The sequence below is a fragment of the Nyctereutes procyonoides genome, unplaced genomic scaffold, assembly GCF_905146905.1.
Source record: "Nyctereutes procyonoides isolate TBG_1078 unplaced genomic scaffold, NYPRO_anot_genome, whole genome shotgun sequence".
NCBI lineage: Eukaryota > Metazoa > Chordata > Mammalia > Carnivora > Canidae > Nyctereutes > Nyctereutes procyonoides.
Window position 1 is genome coordinate 47,594,240 of NW_026575044.1, and position 17,891 is coordinate 47,612,130.

Sequence of the window (17,891 nt, forward strand, 5' to 3'; positions counted from 1 at the left end):
ATCAGCAGATTTTGTGCCTGGGTAACTGCAGAAATCATAGTGTCATTGACCTTGGGAGTCAGACAGGGGGTGGGGGCATGAGGGACCAAGGATTCGGTTTTAGACGTACTGGCTTTGTACTTCGTCTTTGGAAAGATTTCCACAGAAAATGCCCACAAAACAAGTCAGAAATTAAATTCAGCACTTGGAGAAACAGGGCTGGAGGTAGAGCAGTCATCCACAGAGGAAGAGCAACAGGAGTGGATAAAGCTGTCAGGACTTCAGGACAGAAGAGCAGATGATGTGGGAGAGCTTGGTTCTTGTTTCCTGGAGCCTAAGAATGAATCTCAGAGACAACAGAGCGCAAACAATAGAGGTTCATTAAGCAGAGACACAGAGGCAGCTCCCAGGAGTGAGGGGGTCCCCACAGGGTTGCCACTGAGGGCCTTTAGGGTCTGCTTTTTAGAGAAAACTGGCCAGGGAACTTGGTCCATTTCTTGTCAATATCAGGGTGGATATTTACAACAAACATGAACTTGTAACTGTCATAGCAACAAACAAGATTTTTTTTTTTTTTTAATAAATAACATGAGCCCAACCAAGGTATTCCCTTCTCTCAGGTTACTATCTCCTCGGTAACATTTCCTACATCTGGGGTTTTCTGTGATTACTTAGTAGCCATTAAAGGGGGAGACTCCCTAACAATTGGAGCTAGGGAGCCAGGTTTGATTTTCCTGTTTTTACTGTCTTATCTCTGTTTCCTGGGGATGGGTAGGAGCCTGGCTCTGGGGCCTTTCCCTTACCTTTCCCTGCCCAGCCCCATCGCCTTTAATTCGTTCCTACATCACAAATGCTAAGGAGTGAGCACCCCACCCCACCCCTATCAGCCACCTCGGCCCCCCCAGCCTCCCTCCTGCCCTTCCCTCCTTCCAGGCATTCACTGAGGTCTGGAAGAGCTACAGGACAAAAAATCAATTCGCTAGAAGGGGGCCAAGTTAACAAATTTCTTCCACCTGAAAAATCTTTAGATTAGAGGCTTCTGGCAATATGGAAAGACTACTGCTCATATTTTACCAAGTTTTGTATGTAGAATTTACTTAGATTAAAATGAATGTGTAATTTTAACTTGGGAAAACCACATAGTGACTTCCCTCGCCAGAAAAAAATCTCCCTCGCCAGAAAAAAATCTTCCCTTGCCCGAAAAAAATCTCAAAATTGTTTAGGCAACTTCTGACCTAGAAAGAATTTTAAATTCAGAGGAGCTAAAATGTTGTAAACTACCTTTTTATCGTTTATTTTTCCAAGCCCTTCTCTGAATAGAGATAAACAGGAAGTGAATGGTCACGGTAACTGGGATGTTTGCTATTTAAATACAACTTGTGAACTTTAGACAATTTTCTTAGGCTTTACTACCCTTATAATTCAAATTTTGTTTTCTTCTGAGGGTGAGAAAAGAAACACAGGTGATCTAAAAAATAAATAAACCTCATTCTGAAGTGTAGAGCTAAATTTCTGTTTTTGTGTGCAAATTTTATCCTGTAAATCGCACTGTGACCCATCATTTGGGTAGCTCCAAAAGAGAAAACAAAAAAAGAAGAAAAAATCCCCTCTAAACCCTTCATTTCCTTTGTGTTTTCTAAAGGTCAAATGCTGCAAGTACTGGCCAGATGACACAGAGATATATAAAGACATTAAAGTTACCCTAATAGAAACAGAACTACTAGCAGAATATGTGATAAGAACATTTGCTGTTGAAAAGGTAAGTTTTCACACCACTTTGAAAAGTTATGGTCAGATGTTAGTGGTAGCAGCCTCATTAACTTCCTTTGGATAATTTATATGTGGTCACACCTGAATGCAGGGAGGCTTTGCCTAGTGGTGTGTCAAGATTGCAACCTGCCTCCGATTCTATAATGGTTCGGTTCCATCTTCAAAGCAAATCATTCCCATTTCATAAGAATCTATATTATGCTACTAAATCAAAAGATAATGCCAATCTATTTCCCTTTTCTGTTTAACCTAGTTGATATTGTTCGGCCCATCTCTCTTTTTCTGTTCACACTTCGATAAATGTCCTTCATATTGTCCGGCCATATGGGTTTCCTAGTAGTGAGTTAGTGTCAGTGCTGAGACCCAGGTCCTACTTCCTTGAGGCTTTTCAGGCCTATGGCTCCATGTGGACTGGTGTATTTTTCCAGGTGGAAGTGACCTACCTGGAAACATAGGCAGATACAGGACACTCTTGCATGCACTAGTCCCTTCATTCATACTCATTCTCATACTGGTTTCAGCCTTTGTACTTGCTGGTGTTGGGTCATGAATGCTGTGCTGTGGCTCTACTTTGCCTCATCCCATGTGCATGGATGGGGCCTCTTCTCTGGGAAGCACACTGTAGGGCATAACAGGGAATTTCCTTATTCCCCCTCTTTCTGCTGACATAGGGAGGGGCCGGAGGTGAAGCAAACTGCAGTCCATCCAGAGAAGTGGCACAGGTAGGCTGTGGGGAGAGTGGAAGTGATGTGACTGAGAAACACTCTGCCTTTGATGAAGGGGACACACAGTTTTGTCTCAGAGGTCCACAGCCTTTTCCATCAAGAGACGATTCCCCATAACTGAGCCCTGCCCTGGGCCTAACAATTTTGTCACAAATTGGTGCAGTAAAAGCCTACACTCATTCAATAGCAGCAGGTTGCCTTAGAGGACCTGGGTGATAAGTGCCCTGCTGGGCCGTTGGCTCCTGACCTTCCTCTCTAATTTTCATCGCATCTAAATGCACTTTTTGGATTAACAAGACCAGTTTGGGAAAATCAAGGAAATTGCAGCATCTGTGTTTTGGCTAATTTACCCTGATGTTTTCAACTACATATCCCGGTTTTCAAATCCATATTTGTCATAGAATCACAAGGCTGAAAAGACTTTATTTTAATCTGTTTCTCATACTATTTAGCATTTTTTTTTCCTTAGCCTGTCTTTTTTAATAAGTAGGCAGGAGGCTTGGAGACTTCAAAGAATGTGGAGTTCTGGTTGACTCAATTCTTCAAGTTCTGAACCTCACACTTTGATGTCTTTTTTTTTTTTCTTCTTCTTCTTCTTCTTAGGCAGGATTGGAAAAAAAATGTGGAGGATTTTTGTATGGCTCTTGGCAAGAGCGCTCATGAATAACTGCATTAAAACAGATAGTGATAAAAGACCCTCAATATTTTTTTCTTAAAAAAAAAAATCATCCGAAGCCATCACTTAAACATGGAGTTCTTTGAACAATAGTCAGCTCTCTAATAAGCTGAAAATGCATCTCTGTTGCTAGAGGAAGGGTTTGTTTGTTTCCTTGCTCTTTTTTTAACCTCTTATTGTGCTCTCCTACATTCCCAGCTGCACAGAAATGTTTCTGAAATATCCAGTTATTTTAGTCCTCAGACAACCAGCAAAAGTTGGTGGAAGGAAGGGAGTAAGGAGCCCATTAAGGATTTGGCGGAAATCAAAATGACATGTTAGTGATTTCCTAACTGGGCAATTAAAATCTTTAAGGCAAACAAATCATTAGTACTTCTGTGGATCACTTCTTGTAGATTTTAAACTTTCTCCTTAGAAGAGAAAGGAAAAAGAAAAAAAGAAAAACAGTCAAGTATATTCTTTGCGAGGCCTGCAATTCAGGTTCTATTTTGAGAGTATGTTGCACCAAGGGACTCAAGGTGAAAGATGGATTTGGGCTCTACCCCCCAAACAAGCAGACAAGAAGACACATTGCAATTTGAAACTGCTGAGTTCTTGTTTTGCATGGGATTGTCATATTTCCTTTCTCCTGCAGCTGATGACTCAAAGCTAAATAGATTTTAAATAATAAAATTGTCATCGTGTCAGGAAGAAAACAGCTCAGAAGTCTCCAAGAATCTAGGCAGCCTGGTGAATCTCTCGCTCACTGTCCTGCCAGAAAGGAAGTTGACGTTGGCCACCAAAATCTCTCTACTCAGGAGGCGCCTCAGAGATGGCAGTGGAAATATGATCCTGTGCGCTTAAGGGCAGAAAGGGTAGTTGGTGACTGATTCATTCCACGAGACTTATTTATTAAGCCCCCACTTTGAGCGAGGCACTATCACGTCTTGGGTTCTTCCTTCCTATTGTATTTACTTGGCAAATGAAGTAAATGTCACTTTTTTATGTATCATTAATACTTGTTACAATGAAAAGTAAACAAAAAATATAATTGATATCAAGTTGGGATATCTGAGCTGCAATCAGCGATCACATTGATGATCTTTTCACCAAAATATATTACAAAACAGCAAAAGGAGAAATGGCCACATCCACAAACAAGAATGAGAGTTGGCTCAGAAGCAGTTGCCTTTGCTAATCTTGTCAATAGTGAACATATTAGAGGGTAGAGGCTTATTTTAGGAAAACGGTCTCTGCATGCCAGAAACTGACATTTACCTTGCTCAGAAAATGAGTCTTAAGAGCTCAGTTCGGGGCCCTTCTCCTGGTGGCTGGGGTTCTGAACTTGGAGGATGCTGGGCCTGAAATCTACCAAAGCTAGGAAGTAAAGATCTCAAAAAATAAAAAAATTTAAAACAAACAAACAAAAACAGTATATGGGAGAAACAAATGCCCTTTGTCCTCTTTGGAATAAATAAATATTTATTATAGGCTTTCCCACTTCATGGAACTACCCCTGCTCCAGGTGTCACATGTAAAGCTCAGAGGGGCTCTCCAGGGCTTTAGAAGGTGATACAGGCTCAACCGTTTGTCTTCTGGTGGAGATTTTGGGACTGGCCAAAATGTTACCATGGTTTCAGTGATAAGAGATGAGGGCTCCTAACCACCCAGTAGTATTACTCTGGAGTCACAGAGCATATTTAGTAGATGACGGTATGGATTTGCATTTCTGAATCCCTGAATGATTTAATTCCTTAGTGCTTAAACTCCATTAAAGAATAGCATGATTTTCAAAGAGAAATAAAGCTTCAGCATTTGTGGGTTATTAAACTAAGACATATTAACACCTTGGCAGCATACAAGTCTTATCTTAAAATCTGTAATTGTTTGCCTCTTCTAGTTTTTCCAAGCACATTAAAAATTCCAAATTTTTAAAAAACAAAAAAATTCTGAATTTCTTCCTAAGAATTACTTAGGAAGAAGAATTACTTGCTTCCTAAGAATATACTTGCTTGCTAAGTGTATGCAAACAATGACCGATGTGATAGTGAGCAGGGTAGTGGGTGTTTAATGTTAAGATAAGAGTAAAACCAAATTCAGAGCCCAACACAGAGATGGTATTCAGTAAGTGCTCATCAGATAAGGGAAAAGAGAAGTCAAACTTGATCCCAGATTTACCGTCTAGCCTTATTCTGGAAGTCATGTGTTTTGTTTTGTTTTGTTTTTTCAAAACAGATTTTTGTTTTGCAACACATCCTTAATATCTAGGTTGATAGTTTGAAAGAAAAAAACTGATGGATATAAATCAACTTTATTATTTTCAAAACAAGAGTAAATTAAAAAGAAAAAAACTCTGCAAGTCTTTTTCCTTCTGTCTTCACTTTACTTCACTGGGACGTAACCCTCCTTCTTCAATTTACTGATCTAACATAGAATTCCAGCAAAAATGCCTCTTGATTTCCATGGTATACATTTGCTGCCCTGCCTGTCTGTCACATGCCAGCTGTGATGGCCACATGGAGACAGGAAACCCTGTCTCCATAGCTCTGTGACCCCAGCATCTGGAGTCATGCCTGAAGCATTGCATTCACTCAGATTGTTGGTGATTGGATGAGTGGATTAAATGTTTACCCAAATTAGAAAGAGAAACCTATGCGATGCCTGGGTGGCTCAGCGGTTGAGCCTCTGCCTTTGGCTTGAGGCATGATCCTGGGTCCAGGGATCGAGTCCCACGTCAGGCTCCCTGTGAGAGCCTGCTTCTCCCTCTGTCTCTCCTTCTGTCTGTGGGTCTCTCATGAATAAATAAATAGAATCTCTAAAAGATAGATAGATAGATAGATAGATAGATAGATAGATAGATAGATAGATAGGAGAAACCTAACAAACCTGAGATGCTCATGAACATGAGTTCTCTGGCCTATCTAGTTGGACACTGGTGCCCATTCACTTTTCCAGTGACATTCTCTGTGCATCCAGTGTGTGCAAGAAGGTACCAGAACCCAGAAGAGCTAAAGAAGGCTCCTGCATTTCAGTCGCTGGTCTTGAGGCCACAAATACCCTTGAAGTCCATCAGGTCCCTGTTCTGTGCCTCTCTCTCTGTGGACTTGCACTTCACACCATGGGATCTAAGTGACACACACTGTTGATAGAGCCTACTTTGGAGGGAATTTCAAGGAAATCAGAGTGCATCCATTTGCTGCAATTGCACCTATAAATGGACATTTTCCCCCAACGTCACCTCCCTTTCACCCTCACGAATATCTTCCTACCTGGAATAAGGCTTCCCAAGTGTTTTTTAAATCTAAGAATGACCTTCCTCCCAGCAATGCATAGCGTCCTAGCCCTAGGCTTACTGACTGCTTAGGGATACTTGATGCTCTCCTGGTTGCTCATCATTTATTTTCGTTTGTTCTCTTTCTTCCTTGCTGTGCTGACCGACTGATGGCAGAGAGGTGTTCATGAGATCCGAGAGATCAGACAGTTTCACTTCACCGGCTGGCCGGATCACGGGGTCCCCTATCATGCCACAGGGCTGCTGGGGTTCGTCCGGCAGGTCAAATCCAAGAGCCCGCCCAATGCAGGCCCATTGGTGGTACACTGCAGGTAAGCAGAGTGCCTGGAGCCTCTCAAAGGAAGTACAGTGGGCAGAAGATAAAGGGGCTCCTTTGGGGGTGATGGCAATGGTTTGGAATTTGATAGATGTATGGTTGGACAACCTCATGAAGGTGCTAAATGCCACTGGACTGTATACTTCAAAATGGTTATTTCATTTAGATGATTTTCACCATAGCAAACAGGTCAGAGAGGGAGAAGCACAGGGGTCCTCCTTTCTCCACTGACAGACCCCTCTTTTCCCTCAGTGCGGGTGCAGGGAGGACTGGCTGCTTCATCGTGATCGATATCATGTTGGACATGGCAGAAAGGGAAGGCGTGGTTGACATCTACAACTGCGTGCGGGAGCTGCGGTCGCGGAGAGTGAACATGGTGCAGACAGAGGTACTTGGGCTTCGTCCCTGGGCCCCCTGCATCCCACCACCCAGAGCCAAGGGGGGAAGAAACACTGACAATTCTCTCTTCAAAACTCCTCAGAAGAAAAAGGGATACACCTGGCAATCTCTTTCCCTCTTCTTCCCTCCCTCTCTCCTTTCATTAACAGAAAAGGCCAGGAGTCTCCCAGGTAACAATCTGCAGTGAGCCTAAATATGACCATGCTGCTGCATCAATGGCCCCAGTAGAAGCTCTACATTAAGCTTTCAAGGATTCAGTACTATTTTTTTTTATTATGTCTTTTAAACTAGCTAGTAACCACAGCAAGATGACTCCTGAGAATAGCCAGGCATTTGCCAAGTGGCTTAAGGGTAATCTCTGTACACTTTTTTCTTCTCCTATCCCTAAAAATTCTGCCCAGTGGCTTGGCATCATGGGAATTTGCACACATTGTGGAAGTACTCCGTACCGCCTAGTACTTCTATAAATTAGAATTCACGGTGTGTCAGGAATTTAAATGTTTGAGGAAAAGAATTACATCCTGCCCTGAAGAAATTCATATTTTCACTTAATATCTGCTTGATTTAAGGAAGGATTACACCCACCACCTGGAAAAAAAATGATTCATAAGGCAGAAGGAAGAATAAGTAAGAATCCCTTCCATTCAGATTTTACATTAAAGTTTAACAAAAGCCACTGGTTTCAAGTTTACAGGAACCTAATTCCATTTCCAAACAACCTAAATAAAAAATAGCAGGAACTCTAAAGGCTCTTGTCATCTTTTTTCTTTGTAATAAGAGATTCTTTGCTTTGAAGATAATGATAATAATGTATTCTTTAGTGTATTTTACAGCTGATCAAATGTTGCCACGTCCCCTTTCCCACGTGGCTCTCTGTTCCTGAGGTGTTGTTTAATAGGACTGGTCTGTTTTTGAGAATTAAGCATCCTAGTAATTTATAGAAATTAAAATAAAAAGTAATGAGACTCTTTTTGCATCTCCTATAATTAAAGATCAATAATAAATATGGCGAAACCCTACTGATCAATTGTAAGGAAAGTCCGTGCCAATTCAGAATGAGAGGGCCCTTGTGTATACTGTGGACTGGTGCATACATACAAGAGCTCTGCTCTGGACACCTAAGGACTTTTGTCATTATCACATTAATGTTTCAAAATAAGTAGTTCTAAGTGCTGGAAACTATTTATTTTCATAGTGATGCCCAGTTTCTCTGGACATCCTTCACACCGTTGATTTGGTTAGCAAATTCCTCTTTCCATTTTGGACAGATAAGGTTCTGCTCCTTTCCGCACCTGAAATACTGAGTCTCAAACCCGTGGGATCAGAATTACAGAGGTGGTTAAGCCCCAGCCGGTGCAGCATGACAGTGCTTGCTCTGGGATTTATCAGTGTCTGAGTGGTTTTAATCAATCTGTTTCATGCTTCTCCATTGAGCCCATGTGTCTCTTCCTCCTGTTGCGCTGCACACGTGGCAGTCAGCATACACGCCAGCCATCCCATGTGGGCATCTGCACTACTCTGGTAGCGGGACCCCACCTCCCAGCGGTGAGGTCCTTACACCTGGTTTCGCTGTGGCTGAAATGGATTGTCCACGATGGACCGCTGTCCCTTTTTCCTGTCTGCAGGGGGCTGGCTGTCTTCCATTCTTCTCTAGTTCTCCCAACCCACCCTGGTTTCTAACTAGTCCCTTTTGCTTCTTTAGGAGCAGTACGTGTTTATCCATGATGCCATCCTGGAAGCCTGTCTTTGTGGAGACACCTCGGTCCCCGCTTCCCAAGTCAGGTCTCTGTATTATGACATGAACAAACTGGATCCACAGACTAACTCCAGCCAGATCAAAGAGGAGTTCCGGGTAAGTCCTGTGACAGGGAGAGGCAACCGTTGGCTGTGGCTTTGCTCCTCCAGAAGTATCTCAGAGTCGGCTATGAGCTTCTCAGCCTCAGCGTCCCTGACATTTTGGGCTGGATAATTCTTGGCTGTGGGTGCTATCCTGTAGGATGTTTAGCAGCACCCCTCGCTTCTCCTCCCTGGATGCCAGGAGGCCTCCTCACGAGCTGTGACACAACCGCTGTGTAGAGACATTGCCAGTGGCCTCTGGGAGCCAAGTGACCTGGTTGAGAGCCAGTGGTCTAGCAGGGCTATTTCCCCCGTGGGTGTCCCACACCGGGCAGGCTGCGCTCCCAGTGCTTGCTGGGCAGGAGCTCCTCGCTGCAGGCCTCATCGTGACGCCCGGTCCAAGCGGACGGGGCACTAAGTCAAACTGTAGCCAGCCTCCTGCTCCCGAGCCCCGGGGTGCGCAGCCTCAGGCCACACGCACGTCGTCCTCCAGATCCACGGCGGTGGCCCTTCTACCTGATGGGCACCGGCTGCGGACAAAATCCAGGGGGGGCAAAGGGAGATAAGCGAGGGGCTGGGGGTGGGGCCGTGCGGGAGCACCGGTAGCCGGCGGACACCGCAGACCTCCCGCAGCGTGGCCGGGAGACTGCGCGTGCGGCCGGTGCGCCCCGCCCGGGCCCCTCCCCACACGCCCGTGTGCTGCGCGCAGACCCTGAACATGGTGACGCCGACGCTGCGCGTGGAGGACTGCAGCATCGCGCTGCTGCCCCGCAACCACGAGAAGAACCGCTGCATGGACATCCTGCCCCCCGACCGCTGCCTGCCCTTCCTCATCACCATCGACGGGGAGAGCAGCAACTACATCAACGCGGCCCTTATGGACGTGAGCCCGCCCCGCCCCGCCCCGCCCCGCCCTCAGGGACCCAAGCCCCCGCCCCCACCCCACCCCCGCCCCGCGGACTCGCGAAGCCCGTCCCCGTCCCCGTCCCCGTCCCCGTCCCCGAGGGGCCGCTCCACCGAGCAGGCGGCCAAGCGTGGCCTGGGCTGCTTCCGCCCCCGGCCCTCGTTCTTCGCTGCTCAGACGCCAGCGAGCTTGCCCGCGAGGCCCATTTCGGATTCCACGTGCTCCTGCGGCGATGCCGCGGGCCTGGGTCTCGGGGAGACCAGCTGCCGGGACCCACTGGTCAGCGACACACACACGCACACACACACACACACACGTCCCAGCTACCGTCCGAGCGCGTCCAGTCCTAACCCGCCGGCCGGGGCGGGAGGGACGGCTATTAAGCCCGTGAGGCAGCGCTCTGGGCCAGTAGGGCTCGCAGCGTTGTTGTCCTCCCCCACCCTCGCAGTTGAGGCAGTAATTAAGGTGCGGAAAAATGGTCTGTGAGGACAGATAGCGCACGACTCCTTACTTGCTGTCAGTGTGTTTACTCCTGACCGGACGAACATTTGCCGTCCGATTGATGGGAAAAGTAAATGGATGTTTTCGGGGCTAATATGGAAACTCTGATTCTATTGGTGTGATAGCAGTGAAAAGGTACTTAAGTTTGCTTGAGGGCTCTCCAGAGCCCTAAGAAGCAGGTGTATCCTTCTGCGGCAGAAATTAGTAATGCCGTCACCCATACAAATGACCCTTGAACAAATTTTAGGAAAAGCGGAAGTATTTTCATTGTACGTTTTTGGTAAATTAGATCACATTTTTCTCCATTACGACGCTTACCCATAGGGCCGATACTGCCTTTCTAGCAGATACATCAAAAAATTTGTAAGAGCTACTTATTAAGGTCTCTGGGTGTCGATGCGAGAATACTTTATGACTAGTATTCTGCACATAAGTCTATATTTAGTCTGTTTCGGTGTTGACAGTGCTGCTGGGATTCAGCAGTCATTAAATGTGCCCAGAGTTCTGTGTCACAAGTTTCCATGTGCGCAAGATAACTGAAGCCTTCCCCCCTTTTCATTTTCCTGGGTATATCTGGATCTTTCTTGTTTGTGTTTGCAGAGCTATAAACAGCCTTCAGCTTTTATAGTCACCCAGCACCCTTTGCCAAACACAGTGAAAGACTTCTGGAGACTGGTCCTGGATTATCACTGCACGTCTGTGGTTATGCTAAATGATGTGGATCCTGCCCAGGTGAGGCTTGTGCCCAGAGTCAAATCTGGGTTTGTTCTGCTTGCACAATGAGAACATGGATCACAAATGCCAGGTGACGGGTGGGAGCTGGAGCGAAAGCACAAATATGAAAAGCAGATGGAATTAGGGTTGGGGTGAAATCTGAAACCCAAAAGATTAAGATCATAAAGCGACAGGCAAGACAAGGGTCAGAAATTGGCTGTTCCCAAAAGATGGAAATAGAAACTAGAGGGAGATACAGGGTCATGGGTGGAGTCAGAGCTGCGGGATAAGAATGTCACACACCTGCATCAAACAGAGCCAGCAAACCAGGGAGCCCCGAGGAAAGGACAGCAGCACCCAGCACAGAGCTTCTCCCATTCAAGGGCAGCAGTGGACTTCCTGGCATGGCTCACTGGAGCCTGCAGGTTGAGATGGTCACACTGGGGTGACAGTGGAGACCGGCAAGTGATTTTAAGGGACAACGATTACTTTTGTCAACTCTTTGGTAAAGATAGTAAAAAGAAATCTAACTGGGACTTGAACATAAAAGAAGCTCAGAATGATAAATGGGGCTTCCCCATAGCTGCTGTCCTTACACATAAAAAGAGAAAGAATAGGGCTGTATTGACTAGGTACTAGTAATGGGGTTAGAAACATGCCCTTAAAGGGAATTGTCGGCAAGCATTGGCACAGTGGCCCTTTAGGAGCTGAATTTATTGCATTCGGGTACAGCTATGCCGATTACACACTTAACCACCGTGTCAGAGGGTGTTACGGGAACTGTGGACTTCTTCTGTTTTAAGAATAAACTTGTTCTGAAACTGAATTAATTTTCTATCTGGTAGAGACAAGTTTAAAAAAGAAAAAAAAAGAGGCCTGAAGAGTTTTAGCATCCAACTTGGACAGATTTTTCCTTCCTGAAATCCATTTTATTGTCATCAATCTGCCATAAGTTCCATGGACATTCACTTCAGTTCTTTAATGTTTTTAATTATGTTTGAGGCCCTACATGATATTGTTAAGGCTCTAGCCTGAAAGCTAGTGAATGAAATAATAATGATAATCCTTGTCCTCATCTAGTCCTTTCTACTTAAGAAGCTTAAATATTTTAGAAGTCTTCCACATTGATCCCCTCCAAAAGAGAGATTGCAGCCATTTTTAAAGACCAGCAGACACTACAATTCAAGGAACTTCAAAGGTCCAACTCAAAATAGCACCAGGGATCCTGATCTTCTAACTCACAATGCCATGGGTTAAATTTCACTAATTCAAGATTCTTCAGTCAAAGACCATTAGGGGACAAGTGACTGTTTCCTCTTCAGAATCATCCCTTTTCCCCTAATGTGAATCCTGAAATGTAGTGATACAGTGCTTTTTTCATATCTGTGAATCAGGCATTAGTGACTTCCCCATGTTCTTTTAGAACGATAATGTTGGAATTCTAAAGCTGCATTCTAAACCCTAACTGTCTGGATTCAGACCAAGCCTTGGCCGACCCTGGTGGGAGAAGACAAAGAGTCCAATTCCACTCAACAGACAGAGCTGATTTTCAGAGTGAGAGAAAGAGGCTCCTGGGACACAGTCATTTAGAAAACACTAAACTGAGCATTTGAACTTAAAGTCTCTGCAGTTCTACAAGAATAGCACTCAACTATTTTAAGTATTTATAGGTCCAGTTCGCGGACGTGTTATGCACCATTTAAGCCATTTTCTACACGGTTTACTTGGGCTGAGTGCAGAATGTAGCGTGCCAAGCACCACTTGCTGGCTCGGGCCATTCATATTTCTCCGGTGTAAGTGATAAGCTTTAATCAGGGCTTGAACTGAGAAAGCAAGCAGAAAACAGAGCCAGCTCAGTCTGGAGAAAAATGGGCAGAACAGTTCAGATGTGCATGTTAGGACTTCTATTACCATCTCGACTTCCCATCATAACGCCTGTTAATTTTAACAGTGGGTACGCTTGGTTAGGAAGGGAAAATAAACACCAGTGTGCTGTCATTTGACAAGGAAGTCTTAGAACTTGTCACCAGGAAATGAAGGAAGTGGAATGTTTATGGAAGCCTTATTTTAAAATAAATAAATGTAACTTTTAAAATACTATAGACTTAGCTAACGTAAAAAGTACCCTTAGTTTACTCCGCCCTCATTCTTATGAAGGTTCAAACCTTCAACTTCTTTGTAATAGATGGCTGTTTCAGTTGACCCACTGTTAACTGAAAACTATCTTGCAATCTTGGGTGTAAATCAATCTTTACAACCTCTGTCAATAAGATTTTAGGTACCTTGGAAAATAAAAGTCATTCAAAAAAAAGGAAATTCAACATGTGAATTCTCCTTTTGTGGTAACATCATTCTGCTTAAAATGAGATAGATTTTTCATCTGCTCTTGGCCCAATAGAAACCATAGATAATGAAGTAATTCCCTCTTGCCTCCCATAAGCCACTCGTCCCTCCGGTAAATCAGAAAGATAAAAATTAAACTCTACTCCCAAAAGCATCGTTGGATGACCAAGTCCCAAAAGAAGTTTAATTTCAGGGCACCTGGGTGGCTCAGCGGTTGAGTGTCTGCCTTTGGCTCAGGGTGTGATCCTGGGGTCTGGGGATCAAGTCCCACATCGGGCTCCCTACAGGGAGCCTGCTTCTCCCTCTGCCTGTGTCTCTGCTGCTCTCTGTGTGTCTCTCATAAATAAATAAATAAAATCTTTAAAAAAGTTTAATTTCAGACTTTAAAGGCTCTCAAGGCATCTCAAAGTTCTGCGAGAAGGAAAAGTCGTGGGGGTTCTCCCCATCTCTCTGCAAGTTTAGTATTTCTGTGGGGTGGTAGCAAACTAAGATGCCTCTGTCATAAGCCACCCTTCCCAGCATCCCTTCTTCCACACTAAGGTGTGCATCACATTCACACAGTTTTAGTTACCTGGTGTCATCAATACCTGGTGTGTGAGACTCTAGGAAACTGTGATTTTCATTAAAACCACCTTCGGGTAAAACACAAAGGCCTTTACTCTTATTATATCAGGTTTCCTAGATCTCAGCTGAGAGGGTTTGGACCAGATCATGAAAATGTAACCCAACACTGTTACCAGTATCATGTCATTGAATGGCCCTATTCCCAAAAGTGATTACAAAGTACAAAGCAAGCCCACATGGGGGAGGATGGAGATTTGGGTGCCAGCAGGTACATGCACCATCTCAAGTATCTTAACTCTTGTAATGGCAGCCAGTGCCATCTCCCCAGGGCCTGATAAAGGCATGCAGAAGGGATCTCACAATGGGATGCATTGAACAGCATCCAGATGGCCTCCTTGGAAAGCAGAATGGCTTGTGGCTTAAAGATGCTTTCTAAGAAAATGAAGAAAAAAGTAGTAGAAGACCAGGTGGAGCTGAGGAATCAGCCAACAAGAAAGTCCTTAAGTCTACTTGCCAGGAGGAAAAGAGGGAGGGAGAGGAAAGAAAATGAAGTGAATCAAGGAAGTATTAAGACTTACTGAATGTCAAAAGTGACCTCCTCCAAGCTGTTAGGAGTCCTTTCATTCCTAAAATTAACCTTGCGTTTCTGTGTTGTGAACTCAGTTGTGTCCGCAGTACTGGCCAGAGAACGGGGTTCACAGACATGGGCCCATCCAAGTGGAATTTGTTTCTGCTGACTTAGAAGAGGACATCATCAGCAGGATATTCCGTATTTATAACGCAGCCAGGGTAAGAATCAGCCAGCGTCACTTATGTCCGGGTTCATTATTTTCTCATTCACTGAACATTTAGAGTGCTTGCTCTGTGTCAGTCACTGGTTAGGAGTTTGGAATACATTCTAGGTGTTTGTGAACAAAACAAAGTTCCCTGACCTTATGGAGCTTACATTCTAATGGGAGAAAACACAATAAATAAAAGATATAACAGATGTTATAATAGATACAGTATGTTAGAAGCAATAAATGCTATAGGGAAAAGATAGGAAGATAGAAAGCACTACGGCCATGAACAGAAGGGAGAACAAGTCCCTGTCTTAAATAGATGTGCCCTGTGAGCAAAGACCCAACCGACGTGAGGGAGCAGCCTCATGGCTCTCTGTGGAAACAACTTTATAGGCAGAAGCAGTAGTCAGTGCAAAGGTCCTGAAGTAAGGCCTTATCTTTCCTCAGAAACAGTGAGGAGGCTGATGTGGCTAAAACGCAGTAAGCAAAGGTGAGAGTAGCTAATTGAGTTGTCCACGTAGAGGGAAAGTAGCCAGGAATTGGGGAGGTCTGGGGGACAGAGACCATGTAGGGCCTCACAGGCTGCTGCTAGGATTTGGGTTTTTGCTGTGAAGGAAATGAGAAGTCAGTGCAGGATTTTGAGTAGAGAAGAATCCCATGATATAATGTACCTTTATAATGGAACACTCTAGGGGATCCCTGGGTGACGCAGTGGTTTGGCGCCTGCCTTTGGCCCAGGGCGCGATCCTGGAGACCTGGGATCGAATCCCACGTCGGGCTCCTGGTGCATGGAGCCTGCTTCTCCCTCTGCCTGTGTCTCTGCCTCTCTCTCTCTCTCACTGTGTGCCTATCATAAATAAATTAAAAAAAAATTAAAAAAAAAATAATGGAACACTCTAGCACCTGATGTGATGAGCACTGGGTGTTACAGTATATGTTGGCAAAATGAATTTAAATTTTAAAAAATAATAATAAATAGAGTATAAATAAATAGGAGTCCTCTAGCTTCTGGGTTGAGAACAGGTCGGGAGGCCATTATAAAATTCCAAGTGAGAAGTGACAACAGCAGGATGAAGTGGCAGTGGTTGGAGGTAATGAGATAGTGAGATCCTGATATTCTGATGGCATAACCAATGGGATTTGGGAATAGGCTGGATCCCAAGGGGTAGTGAGGTGTGTCTCAAGATTAGGGCCCTGAGAAATGACCCAATGGAAGTGACAATAACCTAGTTGGGGACAGCTGTGGGTATAACAGGACTCTCCTTCCCAGAGAGAAGGGTGGGAAGCAGACCAGGTTTGCAATGGCTAGACACCTAGGTGGACATGTCAAGGAGGCCTGGATCTAGGAGGGGAAATTCAGAAGAGGCCCCCCCTGGACATGTAAACTGATGACCTATTGGAGTCTTGAAAGCCATGAGACAGAGTGGGCTCATCAGGAGAGAGAGAGAGAGAGAGAAGACAAGGGGCCTGAGGACTGAACCTGGGGCTTCCATCAGCAAGAGGTCAGGGAGAAAGGGGGCCGAGAAGAGGGCAGAGTGGAGAAAGACAACTAGGTGAAGAAAGGCTCAGAGAGCAAGAACGATCACCCAGGTCAAAGGTGCCGAAGGCCGTGGGAGATGTAATCCAGTGATTTAGCTGCGGCCAGATGACAACCGTTGCCACGTTTCTAACACTTTCTTGGAATACTCCAATTCCATTGAATTGACTACGGACATTGTAGCAAGATTCACACCAGTATGCAACACCATGTTGTGCTCACTCAACGCTGTGAAACCTCTGTCCCCCTAAACTCACAGACATCTCCAGATTATAATTTTTTTCTTTACCCTTAAATTACCTACAATTAAAGTCAACCCATTTTACCCCTTACTGCACAACGGGGTCGGTGCCTCACATTGTGTGTTACTTGTCACTTGGCTTTTGCACAACCCTATAAGCATTCTGCTTCACTTTTATTTGTCTGGTCTGTCACTTAAAACTCCTAGTTTTTTATAACAGCCCCAGATTAAAGCTCATACCCCTTCAGGCCAGTGGAAGCCTCCTGGGTTATTTATAAGGCAGGCCTCTCCTCTACTAACGGGCTGCTTTCTGAGAAGTCTAAGCAGGTGGAATCAGCCTGCTGGAATTCCACACGTGAATGATGCCTTTTTTCTTTCCACTCCCTGCTTGTTGCCAAATCCCCTGTAGCCCCAGGATGGATACCGGATGGTGCAGCAGTTCCAGTTCCTGGGCTGGCCCATGTACAGGGACACACCGGTGTCCAAGCGCTCCTTCTTGAAGCTCATTCGCCAAGTGGACAAGTGGCAGGAGGAATACAACGGTGGTGAAGGCCGCACGGTTGTGCACTGCTTGTAAGTGCTAAGAGGGGCTCTGCACCTCAGAGGGGCCCAGCCACGGTCTACCGTCCCCCTAGTTTACTATACCTTGTGTCTCTATAAATGGAGAAGAAAATAAGTAGGTCTGGGTGAATGCAAATCATCTGTCTTCTTACTAAGGATTTGGTTTGCTTTGCAGAAAACGAGAGGCACATTCTGCATTGCATGAGGTATCACTGCTATAGAAGTAACCCCTGATCTTGTGTTGCCCCTCCCCCACCCCACCCTTCCCAAGAAACACCTGAGTGGGCTCACTGGGCTCCTACCAGCTCATGAGAGCCAAGTGTTAAGTTTAGGGGTATTTCCTGAGCTGATTATTAAACTGTTGGTAACTTGAAATCACCCACAGTGGAAGTATTTACATCCTCTACATCAGCAAATGCTGCAAATCAGGGCCCCTGCCCCACCTGGCAAAGCTGGTGATAGCACAGCTGCCCCTACCATCACACTAGTTGATAATACTCTAGGAAATCATGTCAGAAGTTTCAAAGGAACTGTCTTTCAAAGGAATTGTCTTCTGAGAGAATTTTGTGTCTTGTTTTTTGCCTGGGAATGTGTATATATGTGATTATGTATACATATTTGGTCAGAGCCGGTGTCTCCAAAGCATGGTCTCCAGGCCAGCAGATCTAGCAGGTGCTCAGAGGGAGAAACCCCTGCTACAGAGCAGTGATTTCCCAATTGTGGCTGCACTTGAGGAGATTTTTAAAAACTACAACAATAACAAAAAAGAAAA

General features: G+C 45.0%; 1 protein-coding gene across 2 annotated transcripts in view; it reads left to right on the forward strand.

The window, feature by feature from the left end:
• PTPRM (protein tyrosine phosphatase receptor type M) overlaps positions 1-17,891 on the forward strand; it is a 768,694-nt gene that overhangs the window by 735,703 nt on the left and 15,100 nt on the right. For both annotated transcript variants that reach the window (XM_055323971.1, XM_055323972.1), the window contains 8 exons: positions 1,622-1,738; positions 6,578-6,732; positions 6,990-7,125; positions 8,839-8,988; positions 9,682-9,855; positions 10,978-11,109; positions 14,662-14,787; positions 16,968-17,131. In XM_055323971.1, coding sequence (XP_055179946.1) covers positions 1,622-1,738; positions 6,578-6,732; positions 6,990-7,125; positions 8,839-8,988; positions 9,682-9,855; positions 10,978-11,109; positions 14,662-14,787; positions 16,968-17,131 — 1,154 coding nt within the window. The remainder of the gene's footprint in view (positions 1-1,621; positions 1,739-6,577; positions 6,733-6,989; positions 7,126-8,838; positions 8,989-9,681; positions 9,856-10,977; positions 11,110-14,661; positions 14,788-16,967; positions 17,132-17,891) is intronic.